The sequence below is a fragment of the Bufo bufo genome, chromosome 3, assembly GCF_905171765.1.
Source record: "Bufo bufo chromosome 3, aBufBuf1.1, whole genome shotgun sequence".
NCBI classification, from domain to species: Eukaryota; Metazoa; Chordata; class Amphibia; order Anura; family Bufonidae; genus Bufo; species Bufo bufo.
The window spans coordinates 414,251,707-414,277,139 of NC_053391.1; the positions used below are offsets into that span (position 1 = coordinate 414,251,707).

Sequence of the window (25,433 nt, forward strand, 5' to 3'; positions counted from 1 at the left end):
TTGGATCATTCAGGAGGACCAAGGCTATCGACCACACCATCCAGCTCCCCCGATCCTTGCTAGGGGGAGCTGGTGCATGGTCGGGAGTGAGTGCTCCCAGTTTCTATCTTCACAGACGTTATGGTCACATTTGACCACGGCATCTGAGTGGTTAAATGTGTGCGATCAATGAGGTTCTTACATACTAGTGAATGGCAATACTGATATTTATGTACTGATATTTATGTACTGATATTTATTGTTACAAGCAACAATTTGTTTTCTACAACTGCCTGTCCTTTAGGCCTCATGCACACGGCCGTTGCAATTTGCGGTCTCCAATGCACGGGCAACGTCCGTGCGGTAGCCGGGTTGGATTGAGACCCATTCAACTTGAATGGGTCCGTGTTCCATCCTCACCGCAAAAAAAAAAAACATGTTCTATTTTTTTTGTGGTGCAGAGGCACAGACAGAAACACTGCTTCCGTGGGGTTCTGTATCTCTGTTCCGCACCGCAGCTCTGGATTGTGTATCCATTCAAGTGAATGGGTCCGCATCTGTGATGCGATGAGCACATGGCCGATGCAATACAGCCACGGCCTGGCCAGGATAATTTTAAAAAGGCGCATTACAGCTTAACATTTTTTTTCTCCGCTTACCAGTCCCTGCAACTCCTGTTCCAATGTTTCCTCAATGGTGCCTCACTGGTCTCTACTTTTTGGTCTCTCGACACGTAAATGTGACTGCTGTGGCCAGTGCACGGAGCACCCACATTTGCTGTGTTGAAAGGGACCAGGAACTATAGACAACTAGGGGATCGGTTGTTAGAAGCATCAGAACAGGACTAGTGGCAGATTGGTACAGTAATTTCTTTTCATTTTTTTTTTTTAAAGCGATTCTGCCCCCTTTTTTTTTTTTTTTTTTTTTTTTTTTTTAAGGGGTTCAAAGCAAGATTTTTTCAAAGAGTTTTCAAAGCTTCTTATTAAATATATCACTACATTTCTCATGTACTTTTATGTTTTAAATGCTTCTGAAAATGACCGGGTTATGGATAATATATGTATTAATGTATTTTCTATTCAGATTTCTTCCAACACGTCCGACTCAGATGTCATTTCACCTGCTAAGCGATGTGAAAAGTCTGCACTCTTCCAGTTTGCAGAAGTAAGTAGTAAAACTAAAAGATCTATTTAGGTAGTGGTGTAGTGTGGGTTGCCAGCTCCTGGAGCAAGCAAAGTATTGCAGCCCCCCTCTAACCTGTGGACTCGCCCCTTTTTACCTACCTGCATTCTTATGTAACACCACACATAACACAGTACAGATAATGAAGCAAATGTCACCTGAAGTGTCCTTCTCCTCTTCCAGCGAGACACAGCAGCAGCGCTGCTAGAGAGAGGAGGCAGAGCCTTCACAGAATGTCCTGATGCGAGCTAGAGGCATTATGGACACCATTAGTATGTACTGGTATGTGATCCTCGCCTGCTAGGCCTGGCTGATGGGTGGGACTAAGCACAAGTCCTGCTTCGTGCTCTCATACTGCAGGGGCTCCGGGCTGGTTTTATTAAATTTCGGCTGGGTGCACAAGGGAGCTGCTGCCTGCAAGTTTAATGAGCTCCCCGCATGCCCACAGAGCAGTGAAGACATAAAGTTGCCTGATACAGGTTTAGAGGAATTTGCTTGAAAACCAGAGCCCAGGCCCCTGATCTACATGCCAAGCAATGCTCCAGCCTGCACCGTTCTACTCCAGGTTTCAGGCCTAGTGGCCGAACTGTGGGAATGGGAGCCATAGGCTCTCATGCCCCGCAGTGAACTGCTTTACAAGACTCCACTCTGCTGCCTGACTTCCCCTGCTGTTTGGCTCCCGGACCAAACACCCCTTGCCCCCACACTGCATTTAAGTATGTTTCTGGGGTTACATGGCAACTTTGGCTGCAATACAAATTACAAGATTGCAGCATCCCGATGCTACTGTAATGTATATTGCAACATAATGAAAGTGAATGAGGTCATGTTGCAGGTCTGAATTTCTTACAGCTGTCGGGTCATGGCAACTTACAAGTGTTAGCAAGACCCATTCGCTTTAGGCTACATGCACATGACCGTTGTGTGTTTTGCGGTCTGCAAATTGCGGATCCACAAAACACAGATGGCGTCCGTGTGCGTTACGCAATTTGCGGAGTGCCGCTGAATCTTTTACGGCCCCATTGAAGTGAATGGGTCCGCATCCAAGCCGCAAAAACTGCGGCTCGGATGCAGACCAAAACAACGGTCGTGTGCATGTAGCCTTATTTTGCGATGTACAGTAGCATGGTGATGCCGAGATCATTGGCTGCACATGTCAAGGTCAAAGTCACCAACCAGCCCCAGCCCAAAGCTTTAACCTATAGAAATGGAGACTGTGAAAGTGTATGATAAACTTCTGTACATGCCTGTACATGTACATAGACTTAAATAGAGGAAATTTGGAACTCGCAGTACAGTTACTGAGGTTACATTAGTAGGGCATTTGTAGCTGACTTTTGTATTCCTCTAGGTAGCAGCAGTCTGCATATTTAATGCCATGATTAATGTAAAAAATTAAAATCAGACAGTATATAGTACATGACAATCTCTTCCTAACAAAGCTAGAACCAGCCCTGTACCTCACATGGGTATCACCCCATCCATTGCTCTGCTAGATTTACAGTGTATATCAAGCAGGCAGCTCAAGGGGAGTGTTGTTCTCAGGGGGCGTGTCTTTGCTGCTGGAGCTCTCTCCCTATCACAGCTCAGGAGGCAGTTAAAGGATGAAACTGAGCATGTGCGGCCTTCTCAGTAAGTAAGACAAAGAAATAAGAAAGAAATAAGCAGGTGGTGCTATACCTATACATTTTAGTGAATAACTCAGTGGCTATACTAAGTGTTTAATTTCATGCAATTACAAAAGCATTCAGATCTAGGTGCTGGTTTGAAAACTGTAGAATATTTTTCGTGGAACAACCCTTTCAATAGCATGACTGTGTTTTTAAAGGGTTTCTATCACTTGGTATCACATATTTAGGTGTCAGACACCAGCGATCCGCTAGTGTCTGCTCTAACAAACCATCCTAATATGATAGGTTTTGGGGCAGCCGTTTTGCTAAAATAACAACTTATATCTATATGCTAATGAGCCTCTAGGTGCTATGGGGGCGTCATTAGCACCTAGAGGCTCCGTCTACCTTCCTAAACTGCCGCCGCCCAGCGCGTCCCTCCAGCCCGCCCATCTCCTGCTGAATGCGATCCTCTCCGTGCGCGTCTCTGTTCTGCGCATGCGCAGTGAATGTCTGACCGCTTCCCTGCTCAGACATCTCCACTGCGCCTGTTCCTCGGAGCACTATGATGTCATCGGCGCAGGCGCAGTGGAGATGTCTGAGCAGAGAAGCGGTCAGACATTCACTGCGCATGCGCAGAACAGAGACGCGCACGGAGAGGATCGCATTCAGCAGGAGATGGGCGGGCTGGAGGGACGCGCTGGGCGGCGGCAGTTTAGGAAGGTAGACAGAGCCTCTAGGTGCTAATGACGCCCCCATAGCACCTAGAGGCTCATTAGCATATAGATATAAGTTGTTATTTTATCATATTAGGATGGTTGGCCAGAGCAGACACTAGCGGATCGCTAGTGTCTGACAGCTAAATATGTGATACCAAGTGATAGAAACCCTTTAAAGGGGTTTTGCAGCTTTTAGATATTGATGACCTATCCTCCGGATAGGTTATCAATATCAGATCTTGGAGGTCTGACTCCCGGCATCACCGCAGATCAGCTGTTTTCAGCCGCCACTGGCATCGGAAACTAAACCGTGGATGCAGCCAGAAGCAGAAGGCTCTTTTCACTGTGTAGTGGACGTGGCGGTATACTATTGCAGTAAAAGGGGTTTCAAAGAAAGTTATCACCATATTGATTATCTGTGATCTAGGGTTTTATCAGGTATCGAACTTTCGATACCCAATCGATACTTTTATGCCAGTATCTGTTCGGTATCAGGATGTTCATTTTTTCGATACTAGCCCCTCCTCTTATGGCGCTCGGCGCACGCGCAGACAGTTGAGAAGGAGGGAGGGAGTTCCTCCCTCCAATGACGCGGCCGTGCTGAGCCCAATGAAGTGAGCGGGCTCTGAAGCTGCCTGCACCACTGCCACTAATGAATGTGCCGCTATTAATTAAAGCAGGAAGCAGGACGGGGAGGGAATACACTGCTGCGCCGTCTTAGCAAGTGACCTCGGCGAACGGCAGCAGCCTCCTCCTCCTGAGTGTCCTCCCCAGAGTCAAGCAGCCAGCATAGCAGGTGCCTGGCCACTGTGCCACCAATGATAATTAACCTTTAATACAAATACAGGAGGCGGGTGGCGGCGGTACCCACCTCCTGTATCTGTATTAAAGGTTAATTATCATTCTCCTCTTCATTGGTGGCAGTGGCAGCTTGTGATCGGAGCCCCAGCAGTGTAATCCTGGGGCTCCGAACGGTTACCATGGCAGCCAGGATGCTACTAAAGCCCTGGCTGCCATGGTAATCTGCTGCTGTGTGTACTATGCACAGGGCAGCAGGGACAGTGTAAAGTCCTATTAACCCTAATAGAGATCTATTAGGGTGAATAGGACAAGGGATTAAAAGATCTAGCCCCTAAGGGCAATAGTTATTAAATAAATAAAATAAAAAACACCAAATTATTAAGTATAAATTTTACATATAAAATATATAAACAATAAATAAACATATTACATATCTCCATGTCTAAAAAGTCCAAACTAATAAAATATTTAGAAAAACTCCTATGCGGTGAACGCCATAACAGATAAAAATTTAATAAAAACCGCACGATTCGCAATTTTTTTTTTGTCACCTTGCCCCCCCCCCCCCCCCAAAAAAAAAAATAGGATAAAACTGTTCTATTATGGTCCGGACGTTCCATAAAATGCGGAATGCACGCAGCTTTTTTGTTTTAGTTTTTCGCGTGGTATAGAGTATCACAATACTTTTTTATGGTATTGAAACAACCCTACTGTGATCAGCGTAATGATTCCTTATTGAACTTGTATTTATTCCTTAAAAAAACAAAGACCTACATAAAGGTGAATATGGATAAAATAATAATGCAAAGGCAGGTAATAGTGTAACTAAAAGTTGCACAAAATTGAGGCAAGGGTCTTAAAGGAAATGTGACACCAAAAATGTTATCCTTTTTTCCAAACTGTTTTTATTTTCTGATTGTTGATTTTCTAATAATTTTTTTCTGAACAGGATTATGGGGCCGGCCATCTTGCTTAGAAAGCATTAACAAAATTGCTTTATGGCAGCCCCATGGTCCATAGACACAATGGTCAGGAGGGGATCTCATTGATTTCTATTGGAGAGTCTTCTAGGCATGCTCTGTGACCTGTGCAGAGGTCAATGTACATGGAAGAAATACAGGTAAAACTTAAAAAATTTGAATATTGTGCCAAGTTCATTTATTTCAGTAATGCAACTTAAAAGGTGAAACTAACATATGAGATAGACTCATTAGATGCAAAGCGAGATATTTCAAGCCGTTATTTGTTATAATCTGGATGATTATGGGTTACAGCTTATTTAACCCCAAAGTCACAATCTAAGGTCCCCTTTGCTCAGGGGGTATGGATTAATTAGCTGACTAGAGTGTGACACTTTGAGCCTAGAATATTGAACCTTTTCACAAAATTCTAATTTTAAGCTGCATTAATGCAATTCCTTTTAATTTGCACTACTGAAATAAATGGACTTTTGCACAATATTCAAATTTTTCGAGTTTCACCTGTAGATAAGATTTGTCAATCACCTCTTGTAAATGGTGGATTCCGTCTTATCTGAACACAGAGGTGATATCATTACAGGCAGGATTAGAATGAGTTAACTGCAGTAAAGTGATCTGTATAAACCAAGAAGTGGCGCCAATTATTAGACATAGTGGCCAGTGCAAAAACTGCAGGATTTTATCTTTTTTGTTTTAATATATGGAATACATGGAAAATTAAAAACATCATCCTAAAATCTTTAAAAATAAGTTAAACATAAGAAAGTGGGTTAAACAGCAGGTCCTTTTCTCATGAGACATTACCTTTAATTCTAACCTGGACAATAGCTTTCTTTATGTTTGCAGTATTTTTCATACATAACCATTATATGCCATTGGTGGTATGTCTACATATGTTGAGAATATATAATATTAATATATTTTTATTATGCATAGATCTCTTCAAGTACCTTGCAAATTAACAGTCCTGAACCTACAAAACGTTGTGGAAAGTCAGCACTTTTCCATTTAGCAGAGGTAACGCAATATTGCCTGTGATAGTTTTTAATGTGTGTGTTTTTAAATGATTGCAGAAGATTCATATTTATAATATATATTCATATATAAAATAAAATCAGTGTTTTTCTGAGAGTATGTGAAGATTAGATTCTGTTTTCAGTATATTGTATTTAGGGCTTGTTCACATTGTTGCTAATGATTTTCGTTGTTCTGCTGCGTTATAGGAGCAGAGCACTGAAAATAATGGAATTAAGAGCTGCTACACAAAAAACTGAGACAAAGGCCCCAGAAGGACCTCATTGACTGTAATGGGGTCCATCTGGTTTCCATTCAGGAGTCTGGCATTTCAGTGGACAGAACCCTACAGCATGCAGGACTTTTTGTCTGGTGTTTTTTAGAGGAATCTGCAATGAAGGCTCCTACTAGAACCTCTGACGCAAATGTGAACAAGCCCTAAATTTACATTTTTATATAAATGAACCTATACAGGGTCTATATTTTACAAATTCAAGTAACTGTTACTAGCCAGTATGTACGAAATGTTACTGGCAATTCATCTATTAGGCTACCTGACATATTGTGACCACAAACCGAGGTACAATCCCACGGACATGATGAGGTAAACAACGGTGGGACCGTATCATTACTCTCAAAGGGCATTTGTCACCAGATTTATACTGGCTTATGTGAGGGCAGCACATATGTTTACAACCAACCTTATTGAAATGCAGGATCTCTTACTTTTGTTTGACCGAGTCAGTTAAAATCCATATTGAGCATCTCCAGCAGTCCTGAGGTCTACAGTGGCGATGAAAATTAGAGAACACAGAGAAAGTTTCAAACTGAATTTTCTGGAGGTTACAACAGTCACCAATCAGTAGAAGTGTACAGGCCCTTGCTTTGAATGACTTCAGCACATCTGCGGCCACAGGACATCACTAGTCTCTCACATTGCTCTGGTGGTATTTTGGTCCACTCTTCTTCCAATCTCTTCAACAGTTCTGTGACTGTTGTGGGTTTCTTGACCATAACTTTGTCACCAAGGATTTCCCAGAGGTTTTCTATTGGGTTTAGATCAGGACTCTGGCCTGTTCCTGGCCATTTCATTGTTTCAATGTTTTCCCTTTCAAGGAACTGCTTTACCCGTTTTGCCCTGTGACAGGGAGCATTGTCCTGCATGAAAATTGCTGACTGATTGAGTGATGAACGCAAGGAAGGAACCATGTGTTCTTGAAGAAAGTTCTGATACACACTTGCAGTCATTCTGCCATATAGCTGTATGAGAGGTCCAACTCGCGCTGCAGAAAACTTTACCAAAACCATGACACTTCCTCCTCCACCTTTCACTGACTTCTTTACACAGTATGTTCCAGCTTAATTTTGTCACAAAATATATAATGGGGTTGAAAATTCATGTAAGTTCCAGCAGAGTAACCCCTAAAATCACAGTTTTATTTATAATTCATTAAAAAGGGACCAATAAGGGCCTTCAAGATACTAAAGAAACACGGTTTGTTTGGGCGGTTGACCGGACAGTTGACCCTGACTATATGTGTATATGTATAATTCACCTTTTTTATAGCATCCAGAGTCTGTGAATATATATCCCTGCATTATTTTGGGGGCATATTGTGCCCCATCAATACCCTAGGCCCTTAGGGATATGCAGGGCTTATATTGGCCTAGGAACGTGGACAGGGGGTCTCCACCATCAGGGGTCCTTCCCTGGGCTGAGGCTCTAAGAGGGAAAGTGTAGGGACTCTTATTTTCCCCTTCCCCGCCATTATTGTCACGTACCCGAATGCTGATATTTAGACTTATAATTGTTGTAACCATATTGAGTATCTTTAGTATCTTGAAGCCCCTTATTGGTCCTTTTTTAATGAATTATAAATAAAACTGACTTTTTTTACACACTTTGGGTTCAGTCTTTCCCCAGTTTGTCGACGAACATAATGTTTCCCATCAGACCCAAATAAATTAAACTTGCTTTCATCACTAAAATGAACTCTGGACCACTTCTTCTTTGTCCACACAACATGCTCCTCAGCAAAGGTGAGTCTAGCCTTTTGATTCTTTCTGCTAATGAGAGGTTTGGTCACTGCAGAGTGGACTTTCAGTCCAAATGCTCTTAAACGTCGAGACACTGTATGACGAGACAGATCCTTACCCTATTTAGTGCTGAACTGGCGAGCAATTCCAGCTGCAGTGTTGAAACGATAACCCATGGAGATTCTCTGCATTATCCTGTCCTCTCTTGCATTTGTCTTTCGAGGGCGACCAGCCTTCTTGGGGGACTTGAATGAGTTTGTGATGTTGTAGAGATGCAATGTTCTAGAAATCACAGACTTGGAACGGCTAACTTCTATTGCTATGGCTGATAGGGTCACCCCTTTAGCCTTCATCTGGACAACCTGCTCCCGGAGGGTTTCAGTCACTTTGGAACGGCACACCATTTTGGTTAGTGAAAACTAAAAAGTTAGGCTGCCAGTTAAATAGGGTTTGTCAGATCATTAAGGAAATTAGCACCAGTTGCCAGATTAAATCCAATAATTTGCAGGTATCTGAAAGTGTTCTCTAATTTTGATCAGTGTTCTTTTTCAATTATCACATTTACATTTTTATTCTGTGCTTTAAAATAAATACAATTTATGAATTAATCTTAAAATACTGCTATTTTACTCATATTAGGATATATTCACATAGGTCTCCACTACGACCTTGACATTACGGAAATTGTGTGGTGTTCTCTAATTTTGATCGCCACTGTAGAGTCCACTCAGTGCAATCCACAAGCTCAGGAGTGTTCTTATTCATGAGCTCCTGACTCTCCCTATCCATAGACAGTATAGGAAGAGAGTTGTCAACCATCCACAGAGTTGGGGGAGGCACCTGAAGCTCATGAATATCAGGGCTGCGGTGCTCAAGTCCCGCTGGAGCTTATCACTTAGGACTTTAAGAAAATAACTGGGCCAAAAATAAGCATTTCAATCTGGGTTACTGTCACCAGTTTATGCTACCCTCTGATAAGATACATACAATTAGTTTCTAGTGTTTATTGGGTTCTTGCTACTCATTACTAATACAGTGGGGTGGGTAAAAGCTTGCCATATTGGTGGCAAATCGTACTGTTCCTGGACAGCTCAATTCCTATCCTCGATTCCACTAAACAGCAGCGGTAATGAGATCACTTTGCCAGTCAGTTTTGCTCCATCGCTTTTTGTTAGCCATTTTATTAATACACCTCACTACTTTTGTTTTCGTCATTGTGTGACTGATGTGTTTGTTGGTTTTGAGTGTAGATTTCCTCAAGCTCATCACATTCCGATTCATCTGTATCCGCAAAGCAGTGTGGGACATCAGCATTGTTTCAACTGGCAGAGGTAACAACTGCAAAAGAGGAGTACTAAATCATAACTATTGCTTACTGTCTATATTTATCCTACAAAAAAATCTAACATTTGGCGTTGACTATGTATTGGAAGGAAATTGCTAAACCCTGCAGAGCTGACATTAGAGAAGTCCTCCGCTTTGGACAATCCCTACTGGTTAGAAGGTTCCCTTGAAAGTAATCAGGTCATAAAGTGTCGCCCTGCTGGAACTCCCAGCAATCAAATGTAATCTGTGGGGAAACATCTACACTGTATTTCTGCTATTGATAACCTGATTCCTGAGTCTCTCAGGAGACTCCTCACAGTCAGAATGTTAAAGCGTACATAACCTTTCAACAAACTTTGCATTAATAAATAGTACAGTGTGTGTACATGAGGAATAAGAATATTTCTAGCCACTATGCAACTTAGTTTACTTAGATCTGGTGGGTGCAGATTAGCTCCCACCCCCTGCACACAGAAAGTAAAGGAGAATCTACTTTACAACATTTGCACACTCACTCAGAAGCAGCACCAGGATCAGGGAGTTCATTACAGAGTACTGACCTGTATGGTTGTGATTAAAGCACTTGGGCTGAGATAAAACTTCCTATGTAGCTGCAGCAGTCTCTTGGGGTTTCCGGTCTCACTCAGTTTTTGCTCACTCTTCCCCTCTATATTGACTTGTATTTTCATATGTAATCTGATCTTTCAGTGCTATGGTCTGTGCTAGACAGCTTTAAGAGAAATTTCAAAGAGAAAAGTTTTTAGCAAGGGGGGTGGGTAAACAGCTGATAACAGGAGAGCTAGACATTTTTTTCTGATAAGATATATTTACAAAGTTTCTCATGGTCCCTTGAACTATTGATTTATGTAGAGCTGTGTAAAAAGTTAGTGGTCATTTAAAGAGAGAACTATATATATCTGAGAAGGGTTGTCCAAACTGAGCGCTCCTTTATTTTAGATCCCCTTGACTTAAATTTGCCACTTTGCCATCTGTTTTTAGTATTCATTTGACAAGCACACTTTTAAAAGAATGTATTTTCAAAATCATATCTATTTTGAAATAATTTTTTGCATTAAGCATATATTTTTAAAATTAAAGGGATTCTGTCACCAGGTTTCACCCCCTCCAGATAAAAATATGGTTATGTTCAGGGAGCTTTCACGATTCCTAATGTGGTCTTATAAATGTAATCTGTAGGCTCATTTTGCTAAAAAAAAACGCTATTACTAACCTGTCATTCAACAAAATAAGGTGCCCAAGGGGATGTAAATGGATCCAAGCTGCTGCCCGCACCCGCCGCCGTTCGTGCCCAGCTCCGCCTTTCCCGACCTCAGCGCCGCCTCATAATCCTGTGTGACGCCTCCGGCTCTCCCTCCCTCCCCCCACCTTCTGCTCTAACATCTCGCGCGTGCGCACAGGGCTCTGCCTGATGCGCCCGTGCGGACTTCTCCGTTCGACTTCATAGAGCGAAGTGCGCATGCGCCGGCACTTCGCTCAACCTCTCGATGACCTGCACACTGGCAGAGCCCTGTGCGAACGCGCGAGATGTTAGAGCAGAAGGAGGGGGGAGGGAGGGAGAGCCGGAGGCGTCACACAGGATTATGAGGCGGCGCTGAGATCGGGAAAGGCGGAGCTGGGCACGAACGGCAGCAGGTGCGGGCGGCAGCTTGGATCCATTTACATCCCCTTGGGCACCTTATTTTGTTGAATGACAGGTTAGTAATAGCGGTTTTTTTAGCAAAATAAGCCTACATATTACATTTATAAGACCACATTAGGAATCGTGAAAGCTCCCTGAACATAACCATATTTCTATCTGGAGGGGGTGAAACCTGGTGACAGAATCCCTTTAAGGATTTAACCCTTTAAGGACACAGCCTTATTACACCTTGGGACCAGGCCATTTTTTGCAAATCTGACCAGTGTCACTTTAAGTGCTGATAACTTTAAAACGCTTTGACTTATCCAAGCCGTTCTGAGATAGTTTTTTCGTCACATATTGTACTTCATGACACTGGTAAAATGAAGTCTAAAAAATTTTTTTTTTTGCACCAAAAAATACCTAATTTAACTAAAATTTGGAAAAATTTGCAAATGTCTAAGTTTTAGTTTCTCTACTCCTGTAATACATAGTAATACCCCTAAAAATTGTGATGACTTTACATTCCCCATATGTCTACTTCATGTTTGAATTATTTTGGGAATGATATTTTATTTTTTGGGGATGTTACAAGGCTTAGAAGTTTAGAAGCAAATCTTGAAATTTTTCAGAAATTTACAAAAACCCAATTTTTAGGGACCTCTACAGCTCTGAAGTCACTTTGCGAGGCTTACATAATAGAAACCACCCAAAAATGACCCCATTCTATAAACTACACCCCTCAAGGTATTCAAAACTGATTTTACAAACTTCGTTAACCCTTTAGGTGTTGCACAAGAGTTATTGGCAAATGGGGATGAAATTTGAGAATTTCATTTTTTTGCCTAATTTTCCATTTTAACCCATTTTTTCCACTAACAAAGCAAGGGTTAACAGCCAAACAATACTGTATCTTTATTGCCCTGACTCTGCCGTTTACAGAAACACCCCATATGTGGCCGTAAACTACTGTACGGCCACACAGCGGGGCGTAGAGTGAATGGTGCACCATATGGTTTTTGGAAGGCAGGTTTTGCTGGACTGGTTTTTTGGCACCATGTCCCATTTGAAGCCCCCCTGATGCAACCCTAGAGTAGAAACTCCATAAAAGTGACCCCATCTAAGAAACTACACCCCTCAAGGTATTCAAAACTGATTTTACAAACGTCGTTAACCCTTTAGGTGTTGCACAAGATTTAATGGAAAATAGAGATACAATTTCAAAATTTCACTTTTTGGCAGATTTTCCATTTTAATATTTTTTTTCCCAGTTACAAAGCAAGGGTTAACAGCCAAACAAAACTCAATATTTATGGCCCTGATTCTGTAGTTTACAGAAACACCCCATATGTGGTCGTAAACTGCTGTACGGGCACACGGCAGGGCGCAGAAGGAAAGGAATGCCATACGGTTTTTTGGAAGGCAGATTTTGCTGGACTGGTTTTTTTGACACCATGTCCCATTTGAAGCCCCCCTGATGCACCCCTAGAGTAGAAACTCCAAAAAAGTGACCCCATTTTAGAAACTACGGGATAGGGTGGCAGTTTTGTTGGTACTAGTTTAGGGTACATATGATTTTTGGTTGCTCTATATTACACTTTTTGTGCGGCAAGGTAACAAGAAATAGCTTTTTTGGCACAGTTTATTTTTTTTTGTTATTTACAACATTCATCTGACAGGTTAGATCATGTGGTATTTTTATAGAGCTGGTTGTCACGGACGCGGCAATACCTAATATGTATACATTTTTTTTTATTTATGTAAGTTTTACACAGTGAATTAATTTTTAAAACAAAAAAAAGTTTTAGTGTCTCCATAGTCTAAGAGCCATAGTTTTTTCAGTTTTTGGGCGATTATCTTAAGTAGGGTCTCATTTTTTGCGGGATGAGATGACTGTTTTATTGGCAATATTTTGGGGTGCATATGACTTTTTTTAACGCTTGCTATTACACTTTTTGTGACGTAAGATGACAAAAAATTGCTTTTTTTTACACCGTTTTTTTTTTTTTTTTACGGTGGTCATCTGAGGGGTTAGGTCATGTGATATTTTTATAGAGCCGGTCTATATGGACGCAGCGATACCTAATATGTATACTTTTTATTTATTTATGTAAGTTTTACACAATGATTTCATTTTTGAAACAAAAAATAATCATGTTTTAGTGTTTCCATAGTCTAAGAGCCATAGTTTTTTCAGTTTTGGGGCGATTATCTTGGGTAGGGTATGATTTTTGCGGGATGAGATGACGGTTTGATTGTTACAATTTTGGCGTACATACGACCTTTTTGATCACTTTTATTACCTTTTTTGGGAAGTAAGGTGGGCAAAATTTCAATTTCATCATAGTTTTTTATTTATTTTATTTTATGGCGTTCACTGTTCGGGTAAAGTAACATGACCGTTTTATAGATCAGGTCGTTACGGACGCGGCGATACCAAACATGTGTAGGGAATTTTATTTTTTTCATTTTTAATCAGTGATAAATGTGTTTTTTTATTTTTACTTTATTTTCACTTTTTTTCACTTTCTTTTTGACCCAGACCCACTTGGTTCTTGAAGATCCAGTGGGTCTGATGTCTGTATAATACAGTACAGTACAATATACAGGGAGTGCAGAATTATTAGGCAAGTTGTATTTTTGAGGATTAATTTTATTATTGAACAACCATGTTCTCAATGAACCCAAAAAACTCATTAATATCAAAGCTGAATATTTTTGGAAGTAGTTTTTAGTTTGTTTTTAGTTTTAGCTATTTTAGGGGGATATCTGTGTGTGCAGGTGACTATTACTGTGCATAATTATTAGGCAACTTAACAAAAAACAAATATATACCCATTTCAATTATTTATTTTTACCAGTGAAACCAATATAACATCTCAACATTCACAAATATACATTTCTGACATTCAAAAACAAAAACAAATCAGTGACCAATATAGCCACCTTTCTTTGCAAGGACACTCAAAAGCCTGCCATCCATGGATTCTGTCAGTGTTTTGATCTGTTCACCATCAACATTGCGTGCAGCAGCAACCACAGCCTCCCAGACACTGTTCAGAGAGGTGTACTGTTTTCCCTCCTTGTAAATCTCACATTTGAGGATGGACCACAGGTTCTCAATGGGGTTCAGATCAGGTGAACAAGGAGGCCATGTCATTAGATTTTCTTCTTTTATACCCTTTCTTGCCAGCCACGCTGTGGAGTACTTGGACGCGTGTGATGGAGCATTGTCCTGCATGAAAATCATGTTTTTCTTGAAGGATGCAGACTTCTTCCTGTACCACTGCTTGAAGAAGGTGTCTTCCAGAAACGGGCAGTAGGACTGGGAGTTGAGCTTGACTCCATCCTCAACCCGAAAAGGCCCCACAAGCTCATCTTTGATGATACCAGCCCAAACCAGTACTCCACCTCCACCTTGCTGGCGTCTGAGTCGGACTGGAGCTCTCTGCCCTTTACCAATCCAGCCACGGGCCCATCCATCTGGCCCATCAAGACTCACTCTCATTTCATCAGTCCATAAAACCTTAGAAAAATCAGTCTTCAGATATTTCTTGGCCCAGTCTTGACGTTTCAGCTTGTGTGTCTTGTTCAGTGGTGGTCATCTTTCAGCCTTTCTTACCTTGGCCATGTCTCTGAGTATTGCACACCTTGTGCTTTTGGGCACTCCAGTGATGTTGCAGCTCTGAAATATGGCCAAACTGGTGGCAAGTGGCATCTTGGCAGCTGCACGCTTGACTTTTCTCAGTTCATGGGCAGTTATTTCTCGCCCAGTTTCCTTGGGGGACACAGAAGACCTTGGGTATAGCTCATCTCCCTAGGAGGCGTGACACTAAGTGAAGACTGTTAAGCCCCTCCTCCACAGCTATACCCTCAGCCTGGAGAGAGAGACTGCCAGTTTTTGCTTAGTGTCCAAGGAGGCAAGACACTCCCTGCTCTGCAGGGCTGGTTTCTCCTTGTTTAAATTTTAGATTTTTACTTTTTTCTTTTCTTTTTGTTCCAGATCATCAGGGACAACAGAGACGCACTAGACCTCTCTGTTTCTCCCGGGGTTGAGCTGCGCCAGTGCCGGTCACCCGCACGGCTGCCTCGCCCACAGAAGGCAAGGTGGATCAGGGCAGCCCAGCTCCCCTACATCCCGCCAGCGCAAGGGTCGCCCGCACGCCAAGTCCCCCTTCCAGCGTCCTGCCACTACGGTGCCAGTAGCTGAAGGGGCGACCCTGCTGGAACGGACCGAGGGTGAAGACGTCTATGGTGAGAGATTGGCTGCTCCAGCCCAACGTCCCCGTCCCCCCCGGTCTCCTGCGTGCCTGACCCTATACTGGGCCTATGGACCCTTCTGTCCCTGCTAGACCTAGGCTGGCCCCTGGGCTGCCGCAGGGCGACATTCTGCTCCCTCTCTCCTGGCCTCCATAGGTCATTGGCACCCTTCTCCCTACAAGAAGAATGCCTGGGGAGCTGCAGTGGTCCGCAACTAGCTGCCCCTGACGGAGGGGTTATGCAGGCATCCCACCCTCACAGGCACCCGGTCTCAGGGTCCCCCTCCCTCTTACCGGCTACTGCTTCAGGGCCAGAGCCTTGCTGCTCCTGACCCTCCTCTGCCCTCACGGGCACCGGCCCAAGGGCAAGGTGGTTGTGGCTGTTGGCCACATGGTGCGCTGTTATAAGCCAGGGCCCGCTCCATGGGTAAAATGGCTGCCGAGCGCAGGGTCCTCGCTTCTGGGCAGCGGGGTGGGCACCCGCGGCCTGCAATATGAGCGCTATGCTTCAACAGCCCCAGGCCGACCGTCGGAACATTCCGGTCGGCCGGGCACCGCAGGCTTTACGGCCGCGATCCCGGCGCTCTATCCGGGTCCCCGGCTCTTCCGGCCCGCGGGGTGGGCACCCGCGGCCGGCATGTGCATGCGCCGCTTCGTTCCCCGGCCGGTACTTGAATACTGTGCGGCCCCGGTCAGCCGGGCGCCGCTAATAATTTAGGCCCCGGCTTCACGGCCTACAATTACTAGGCCGCAAAATTCCGGCCTCTGTTGGAGGGGGCTGGAACTTCTCCAGGCGGGAATTCTTCCCGCCGGGAGGTTCCCCCGCCCCCAGGGGATCGCAGCGCCGCCCTCCAGGCCGGATCCCTGTTAACCCTTTGGGTACAGGCCGGCTTCAGATGGCCTGTATGGGTGCCCCCAGGGGATCGCAGCGCCGCCCTCCAGGCCGGATCCCTGTTAACCCTTTGGGTACAGGCCGGCTTCAGATGGGCCTGTATGGCTGCCCCCAGGAGATCGCAGCGCCGCCCTCCTGGCCGGATCCCTGTTTAACCCTTTGGGTACAGGCCGGCTTCAGATGGGCCTGTATGGAACCCCCCAGTGCTCCTGTAGGTGGCTCCCCTTTCTGTTATATATATATATATATATATATATATATATATATATATATATATATATATATATATATATATATATATAAAAAAATAAAAATTTTTTTATATATATAACTTGTGGGCTGCGCAGGACGCTGCAGCCTCATGTCAGTACATGCCCCCCTTCCCTAGGCGGCATGTCGCACTCCCCGGCTGCGGCGCTGCCAGGGTCATTTTACCCTCCTAGCCCTCTCTCACGATACGGCGCTGGTCAAGTGCATGCGGCCCTTTCTGTAGGCAGCATTCGTCACCCTCTTCAGTTATGGTACTGCCATGTGCGGGACCCCCCTTCTGGGCGGGATACTGTACTCTCCCTGGCTACGGTTTGGCCTTGTGCATGATCCCCCTTTCATTGGCGGACTACTGCAGTTTCACCGGATACGGTGCTGGCCATGTGCACGACCTCCTTCCATAGGCGGAACGCTACACTCTCACTAGATTCGTTGCGATCTGTGCATGACCCCTTTTTTTCTTAGGCGGAATACTGCACTCTCACCAGATACGGTGCTGGCCATGTGCACGATCCCTTTCCATTGGTGGAACGCTGCACTCTCACTGGATTCGTTGCCGATCATGTGCGTGACCCCCTTCCATAGGCGGAATGCTGCACTCTCTGATTTCGCTGACGCCCATAGGCATGACTCCCTTCCGTGGACGGCATTTGGCACTCTCACTGGATTCACTGCCAGCCATGTGCATGACCACTTTCCATAGGTGGTATGATGCACTCTCATTGGATTTTCCCTGTGGCGGCATACATACACTCCCTCGGTCGGTGATGTTCTCTCGCCGGTACGTTGTTGGCCATGTGCATGAACCCCATACATGGCGGGGTGCTTGCACTCTCACTGGATCCGCTGCCGGCCATATGCATGACCCCTCTTCCGTGGGCGGTGTACGCACTCTCACTGGATTCGCTGCCGGCCATGGGCACGCCTCCTTCAGGTGACATGCACACATTCTCACCGACTGATCGCACTCTCCCTGGATGCGATGCTGACCGTGTGCATGACCCCCCCCCCTCTTTTCTGGGCGGCATACTACACTCTCACCGGATACGTTGCTGGCCTTGAGCATGGCCCTCTAACATGGGTGGAACGCTTGCGCTCCCATTGGATACCGTGCTGGCCTTGTGCGTGACCACCCCTCATTCCATGGGCGGAATTTTGCACGCTCACGAGATCCAAGGCTGTCCTTGTATGTGCCGTATTGGACTTGCACATGTTCCCCTTCATTGGGAGTAGTTACACTCTCACGAAGTTTCGGTGTTGGGTGAGTTGTTGCACACTCACTTAATGCTAGGATAGCCCTGTGCATGTCCCCCTTTCACTAGGTGGACCTCCTGCATTCCTGCTGGATACTGTGTGGCTATGTGCATGGCGCCCTTCGGGGCGAAGTATGGTATGCCCTACTTCTCTGACGTAGGTACGGCCTTGGGCATTCCCCCCTTTTTTTGGGGCGGGCTTTTGCACCCTTGCCGACTGCAATTTGCCAGGTACATTTCCCCCCTTTCGGGGCGGTCAGTTTTGCGTTCCATCGCATACCATACTAGTCTTGTGCATAACTCCTTTTCAGTTTGCACTTTGCACTTCCGTAGATACTGTGGCACTCTGGCTGGCCTTCGCTGAGTGATATTTTGGCAGTGAGTGGACGTTTTTGTGCGTTGTTTGGGCCGTGTATACCTTCTCGTCCCGTAGATGGGTTGGCCTTCTCACTGCTTACGGGGCTACTCGTACGTATCCCTCCTTTCCTCCTGCGACATATTTTTTTCTCTTGGGAGACGGTGTTTGCAGCAAGCCTTGCACTATTCTCTAAAGAGATCATTCTGTCCACCTGTGTAAGCCTAAGGTGTTGTCCAACAAACAATAAATGAATGCCTTATATATAAGTAGACGGCCTCTACCTGCTCGCTACTGCTCAGAGCTGGGCGGTGCTCATTCATTTCGTTGGCCCTTCCGCCGGGGAGTGTTCGTGGTTCCTAGACACGTACCCATTCGTCTTCCCGCAGCATTGTTTCCCTGCGCTAGTGGTCACATGGTCGAGAGTGCTGTCTGCAGCGCCCTTCGCATTCTATGTTGGCTCTGGCGGGACTACGGTCCCCTCGCCTACTACTATTTCCTTCTACCAGGTTCGGGCCGCTCTTCTTGGGAAAGGTCACCCAACTTCTCTTGGGTGCTCGCTTACCCAGGTCTGGAGGACATCCACCTTGAGTTCTTCAGGATATTCGCCTTCTGCGAAGCGGTGAACCGGGCGTCTCAGTGTAGCGGGGTTCTGCTTTTGAGCTGTCCTATGGCTTCTCTATGCCCACTCCTCCTTTCTTTTGGAGGGTGTTATCCCGGCCTCTGTCTCGACTGCCTTTTCTCGCCGGTTCTGTTTGGCTCCCACTCAGTACGGATCTCTCCGATGTGGCTTCTGTTCCGGCCACGCTTCAGAGGATGTTCCTTCTCTGCCCTCCCCTCTGGGAAGAGCATGGTTGTTCAGGTGGATGGTTCTGGTGTCTTGTCCACACTGACTGTACTAGCTGTGTACCTATCTAACGGGTCTACCGCGTTCTGTCCTCCCGCTGGGTGCAGATTGCGTTTTTTCCATTCTAGGCAATGTTTCTGCTATGGATTTACCTTCTCGGTAACTTGGGAGGACTACCATTTAGTCCGTCTTCCTGTGGTGGCTACATCGGCTTGGGCTTTAGCCTGTCTTATCCTGGCATCGGGCGGTTGCTGGGCGGACCCTTCGGTTCCTGTCCGTCTGCTCCCCCACTCCGGGTGGATACGGGACAAAATTGTTCGGGGCCGACGGGACCCGTTCTACCGACCGTTCTGCCCGTGTTACTGATCATTGGGTTTTCGCCCGCTTGCCCAGGCGACTCTAGTGAGCTCGCTAGTGTTCGCTTCTAGCCGAGTTTTCGTCCAGGATCTGTGGTAGGACTTAGGACTTTACCTGGGGTTCTGTGGGAAGCTGGGCGTTCCCCCACTCTGCCTTTCTCTCTCCATGGTTCTGTCTTTCTCCAGCCCGGCCTGGACCTGGGGCTGGGACTCCGTTGCTTGAGGTATCAAGTGTCGTTCCTGTCCTTCCTCTTTCAGCGTTCCCCGACCCTCTGGGCCTGTCAGGAACTTCTTCCATGGAGCGGCTCTTGGGTTCCTTTGTACTGCCCTCCGTTACCGTCCTGGGAACCACATACTGGGCTCTTGGCGCTCCAATTTTTCCTTGGAGCCGTTACAGAAGTCCTCTCTACTCCTTCTGTCCTGTACGGTTGGGTTTCTGTAGCCATCGTGTCTCTGACTGGTGCCTGAGTGGCGGCCCTTCTTGTTCCGAGCCTTCTGTCTTCCCCCAGGACAGGGCTGTTCTCCATTCCGTCTCTTCCTTCCTTCTGAAGGTGGTGTTTGTCCTTCATTTCATTGAGGCAGTCGTCCTCCCCTTCCCACCCCCGGGAACGGACACTTCACCGATTTGGACGTTGTTTGGGCCTTGCAGTTTTTTACTTGGAGATCTCCGACTCTTGTCGACGTTCGGTCTCTTGTGTTCCCAGGAGGTCCGCGCAGGGGTTGAGGGCCTCCAGGGTGGCTTTCCTCCGCTTTCTCAGTGTGGCTCTTGCTGTGGTTGTCGCACCAAGGGCAGGGTTCTGCTTTTGGTGTCACCATTCATTTTGCCAGAGCTGTCGGTTTTTCCTGGGCCGGAGGCATTAGGCTTCGGCCATGCATTTGTAAGGTGGTCACTGGTCTTCCTTGCACACCTTACCGAGTTCTACAGGGTGCATACTCGGCCTTCGGCGTATGCTGCCTTGGGCCGCCTGGTCTGCAGGCGGCGGTTTTTTGTTGCCTTCGGGTGCTTCGCCTTGGTGCTGTGGTCCCTCCCCCTTTGGACTGCTTTTGAACGTCCCAAGGTCTTCTGTGTCCCCCAAGGAAACTGGGCGAGAAAACGAGATTTTTGTATAACTTACCAGTAAAATCTCTTTCTCGCTCTTTCCTTGGGGGACACAGCACCCACCCATTCTTTGTTCTTCTCTGACTGTTTCCGAGTTTGTTTTACCCTTTGGGTAGTTGGCTTGTTGGTTCCACTTTTTGGACTTTGCCTTTTCTCACTACTTGGACACGCAACTGGCAGTCTCTCTCTCCAGGCTGAGGGTATAGCTGTGGAGGAGGGGCTTAACAGTCTTCACTTAGTGTCACGCCTCCTAGGGAGATGAGCTATACCCAAGGTCTTCTGTGTCCCCCAAGGAAAGAGCGAGAAAGAGATTTTACTGGTAAGTTATACAAAAATCTCGTTTTTGCGCCTTGGTTTTTCCACACGCTTCTTGCGACCCTGTTGACTATTTTGAATGAAACGCTTGATTGTTCGATGATCACGCTTCAGAAGCTTTGCAATTTTAAGAGTGCTGCATCCCTCTGCAAGATATCTCACTATTTTTGACTTTTCTGAGCCTGTCAAGTCCTTCTTTTGACCCATTTTGCCAAAGGAAAGGAAGTTGCCTAATAATTATGCACACCTAATATAGGGTGTTGATGTCATTAGACCACACCCCTTCTCATTACAGAGATGCACATCACCTAATATGCTTAATTGGTAGTAGGCTTTCGAGCCTATACAGCTTGGAGTAAGACAACATGCATAAAGAGGATGATGTGGTCAAAATACTCATTTGCCTAATAATTCTGCACGCAGTGTATATTGTACTGTACTGTATTTTACACTTTGTCTGAACAGATCTATGCCTTTTAGCACAGATCTGTTCCGCACCATGGACAGCAGGACGCCTGAGAAAACGTCCTGTTGCCATGGGAACCTTCCCCGTCTCCTCAGTAGTGGTCAGAACTTCGCAGACGGGGACGGGTAAGGACGGGGCTGTCTGGGGGCTCTCTCCCTCTCCATCGGGGGGCTGCAAAGGCACAGCAGCCCCCCGATGGGAGAGGGCGGGAGCTCCCTGCGCTGTTAACCTTTTCCATACAGCGGTCTGTACGGCCCGCGGTATGGAAAGGGTTAAACGGCTGACATCGCAGTACAGATGTCAGCCGTTTATACCAGGGTGCCAGCAATGTGCTGGCACCCTGGTATAACCACTAGACGCCAACGATTATTCAAGGGGAGGCGGGCGGGGGATCGCGATCCCGCCTGCCGCACCGCCCGTAACCCTCCCCCTGCACCTCCCACCGGGCTAAAATCACTCAGGGGTGCAGGGGGGGCGATACAGATATATTTTAGGAATAATAAAGTTTCTGATCCCCGCGGTCAGGGACCGCGGGGATCAGAAACTGCAGAAATCGCAGCAAACCGCAGGTCTGAATTGACCTGCGGTTTGCCGCGATCGCCGACATGGGGGGGGGTCACGGGACCCCCCTGCGCATTTAGCCTAGGTGCCTGCTCAATGATTTGAGCAGGCACCGGGTTCCGATCACTGCCAGCCGCACGGCAGTGATCGAAAATACACAGGGCGTACATGTATGCCCTGTGTCCTTAAGTACCAGGGCACAAGGGCGTACCTGTACGCCCCATATCCTTAAGGGGTTAAAGGGGTTATCCTGGAACTAATATTGATGACCTATCCTCAGAGAGACCAAGTGCATCAGAACGACCGAGAGGTTCTCCCCATTGCCGCGTAGGGGAGCCGGTTCAGGCCTGGAAGTGCAGTGTTTCTGGGTTTTCAGCACTCGAATGCCATGGTCACATTTGACCACGGCATCTGAGAGGTTAAATTTATGCAGTCAGCGTTATTGGCATTAGCTCCGGGCTTCTGCTATTTGAAACAGCAGAAACCCTGCTGTTATAGCACCTGCTGAACTCACGAGTGGGCACCGTATATATGGTGGCAGTCATCTAAGGGTTAAGGGGGCGACTGTCGTTTAGACAGTATATTCCATCAAAGAGAGCCAGGTATGGTGTTAGATTATACAAAGTTTGTGAGAGTATGGGTCAGTTCACATGGCTGATTTTCAAAATATACGTGTAAAATATCAGCACTGAATCAAAGCAGATTTTTACGCCTCAAAAATACATGCGTTTTTTGTAAAGCGTTTTTCAGGCAGATTTTTTACTTTATTAAATTCTATAGCACTATCCCCACAACCGTTTTTTGGCACACTTACGCGCGTATGTGCACATCTCAAATGATGCGTTTTTTTCTGCTTTTTAATAATTTGAATGAGAAAATCAGCGTTGATTCTGCCCCAAGATAGATGCTGCTTCTTTTTTTTTTTAGATGCTAAAGTCCCCAGCCTTTGTTGATTGTCTTGAGTCCCTTCATGAAAACCTCGTATTTGACGGTGTTACAGCCAATGACTGACCACTGCTTCCCATTAGGGATCGACCGATTATCGGTTTGGCCGATATTGAGGATTTTGAACGTTATCGGTATCGGAATCTATTTTGCCGATATACCGATAACGTATTGGGAACACAGAACGCGCTGCTCTCAGCGCGTTCTGTGTTCCCTCCGCAGCACAGGGGAGAAGGAAGCAGTGTCTCCTTCCCCTGTGCTGCTGCTGCCGCTGCCGCCAATAACAGAAGAGAAGACAAGAGGAGGGGAGGGGCTGTGGCCGCTGCGCCACCAATGAAGATAAGCCTTTCATTCATTCATATACAGGAGGCGGGAGCTGGCTGCAGAATCACATAGCCGGCTCCCGACCTCTATGAGCGGAAGCTGCGATCCGCGGTAGTTAACTCCTCAGGTGCCGCGGATCGCATGCTACCGCTCATAGAGGTCGGGAGCCGGCTATGTGATTCTGCAGCCAGCTCCCGCCTCCTGTATATGAATGATTGAGAGACTTATCTTCATTGGTGGCGCAGTGCGCCCCCGCCCCAAGCCCCCCAGTATTAATCATTGGTGGCGCAGTGCGCCCCCCACCCCAATCCCGGCCAATAGTAAAAACATTGGTGGTGCAGTGCGCCCCATCAACCCCCCCCCCCCCCCCCCCCCCCCAGTATTACTCATTGGTGGCAGTGGCCACAGGATCCCCTCTCCCCTGCTCCTCCGATCGGAGCCCCAGCTGTGTAAGCCTGGGGCTCCGATCGGTTACCATGGCAGCCAGGACGCTATTGAAGCCCTGGCTGCTATGTTCAGCTCCCTGCTGCTGTGTGCACAAAGCACAGAGCAGCAGGGACAGTGTGAGATCCTATTCACCCTGATAGAGATCTATCAGGGGGAATAGGACAAGGGTTCTAGTCCCTAAGGGGGCTAAAAGTTAGTAAAAAAAAAAAACACAAAAATATTAAGTATAAATGAAAAAGACTTATAAAAAAAAAATACACATTAACAATAAACCAAAAAATACACATTAACAATAAACATTAATTTTCAGCAGATTTGTGTAGGAATTTTTTTTTTTCTCAAAAATGAAAATTCCCAGAATATCGGTATAAATTATCGGCTATCGGCCTGAAAGTTCACAAATTATCGGTATCGGCCCTAAAAAATCTATATCGGTCGATCCCTACTTCCCATGCATTATGTTAAATGGTCATGTGATGCAAGGGGAGCAGATCTCCACCGTGGCCAGAGATTGTCTTGATGCCACTGCAGCCAAACGTTTTCATGGAGAAACCCAAGACAAGCAGCGGAGGCCGGGAAGCGAATGAGCCGGGACCCAGCACCTAGGGATTATCAACGCGAATCTGGCTAGTCTGACAGGTCATGGAAATGAGTGTACAACTCCTTAAACTGCGTGGGCTGTAGCTTAGAAAACCCCATGCTCCTAAGCATCCCAGCTATATTATGTATTTTAAATTTGGCGACTAAAAATTTCATTTGGCTCCTAAATTTTTCAGGTTAGGAGCCAAAGGCTCCTTGATATTTTTTTTTTAGTCTGGAGCCCTGCCTTCAGTTCAGTTTTGTCCCCATTTTACAATGAATAGGGTCAAAAGTGAAGCGTTTTCCTCCAGTTTTGAGATCCTATGACGGATCTCAATACCAGAAAGGAAAACGCTGATGTGAAAGTACTTACTTTGTCCAGTGAATTCTGCTCTATGCAACATAAGATTGCTTGAAATCTTATATTTTTATTTTTTATTTTTTTTTTGCAATTTGTATCAGAGTACAGCAAAAATCAGAAAAAAAGCTAGAGGGCCAAATGGCAAACTATACCCATTGGTGTGTACATTTGAATGTAGTAATGCAAATAGAACATGAAAAAAGATTGAGATTTCTCAGTGGTTGATACCTTTTAACAAATTAGCCAACATGGTGCAAATATATATTTTTTACTTAACGTTAGGGTCCATTTACACGTCCGTTTTTTCTTTCCTGATCTGTTCCGTTTTTTCAGGAACAGATCTGGACCAGATCTGGACCCATTCATTTTCAATGGGTCCTGAAAAAAATCAGACATTGAGCTGTCCGTTTTTTTCCAGGACCCATTGAAAATGAATGGGTCCAGATCTGGTCCAGATCTGTTCCTGAAAAAACGGAACAGATCAGGAAAGAAAAAACAGACGTGTGAATGGACCCTAATGCAAATAGTGTGCTTTAGGGAGGTTTATCTTTGTGCTTTTATGCTTTGGTCAACAAAGTCATATCAGGACATAAACCATTTTTGAAAATATATATTCCTTTTTAAATCTAAAATACTATAAAAATCTCATTTTAAATTATATACCAGTCAAAAAAATAACAAATCAAGATAAAATGTTACACGTGAAATCCAAGTAAACTGCATTTTTTCCATCATTTTTGCCTTTGTAAGATTAAAAAAAAAAAAAAAAAAAGATAATACCCATAATATATACCACTAAATAAAAGCTATGTTTCTCCTG

The 25,433-nt window shown here is 45.6% G+C and overlaps 1 protein-coding gene across 6 annotated transcripts in view; it reads left to right on the top strand.

The window, feature by feature from the left end:
- Positions 1-25,433, top strand: part of BBX (BBX high mobility group box domain containing) — a 108,881-nt gene that overhangs the window by 35,422 nt on the left and 48,026 nt on the right. For all 6 annotated transcript variants that reach the window (XM_040424894.1, XM_040424895.1, XM_040424893.1 and 3 more), the window contains 3 exons: positions 1,063-1,143; positions 6,208-6,288; positions 9,573-9,653. In XM_040424894.1, the coding sequence (XP_040280828.1) occupies positions 1,063-1,143; positions 6,208-6,288; positions 9,573-9,653 (243 nt within the window). The remainder of the gene's footprint in view (positions 1-1,062; positions 1,144-6,207; positions 6,289-9,572; positions 9,654-25,433) is intronic.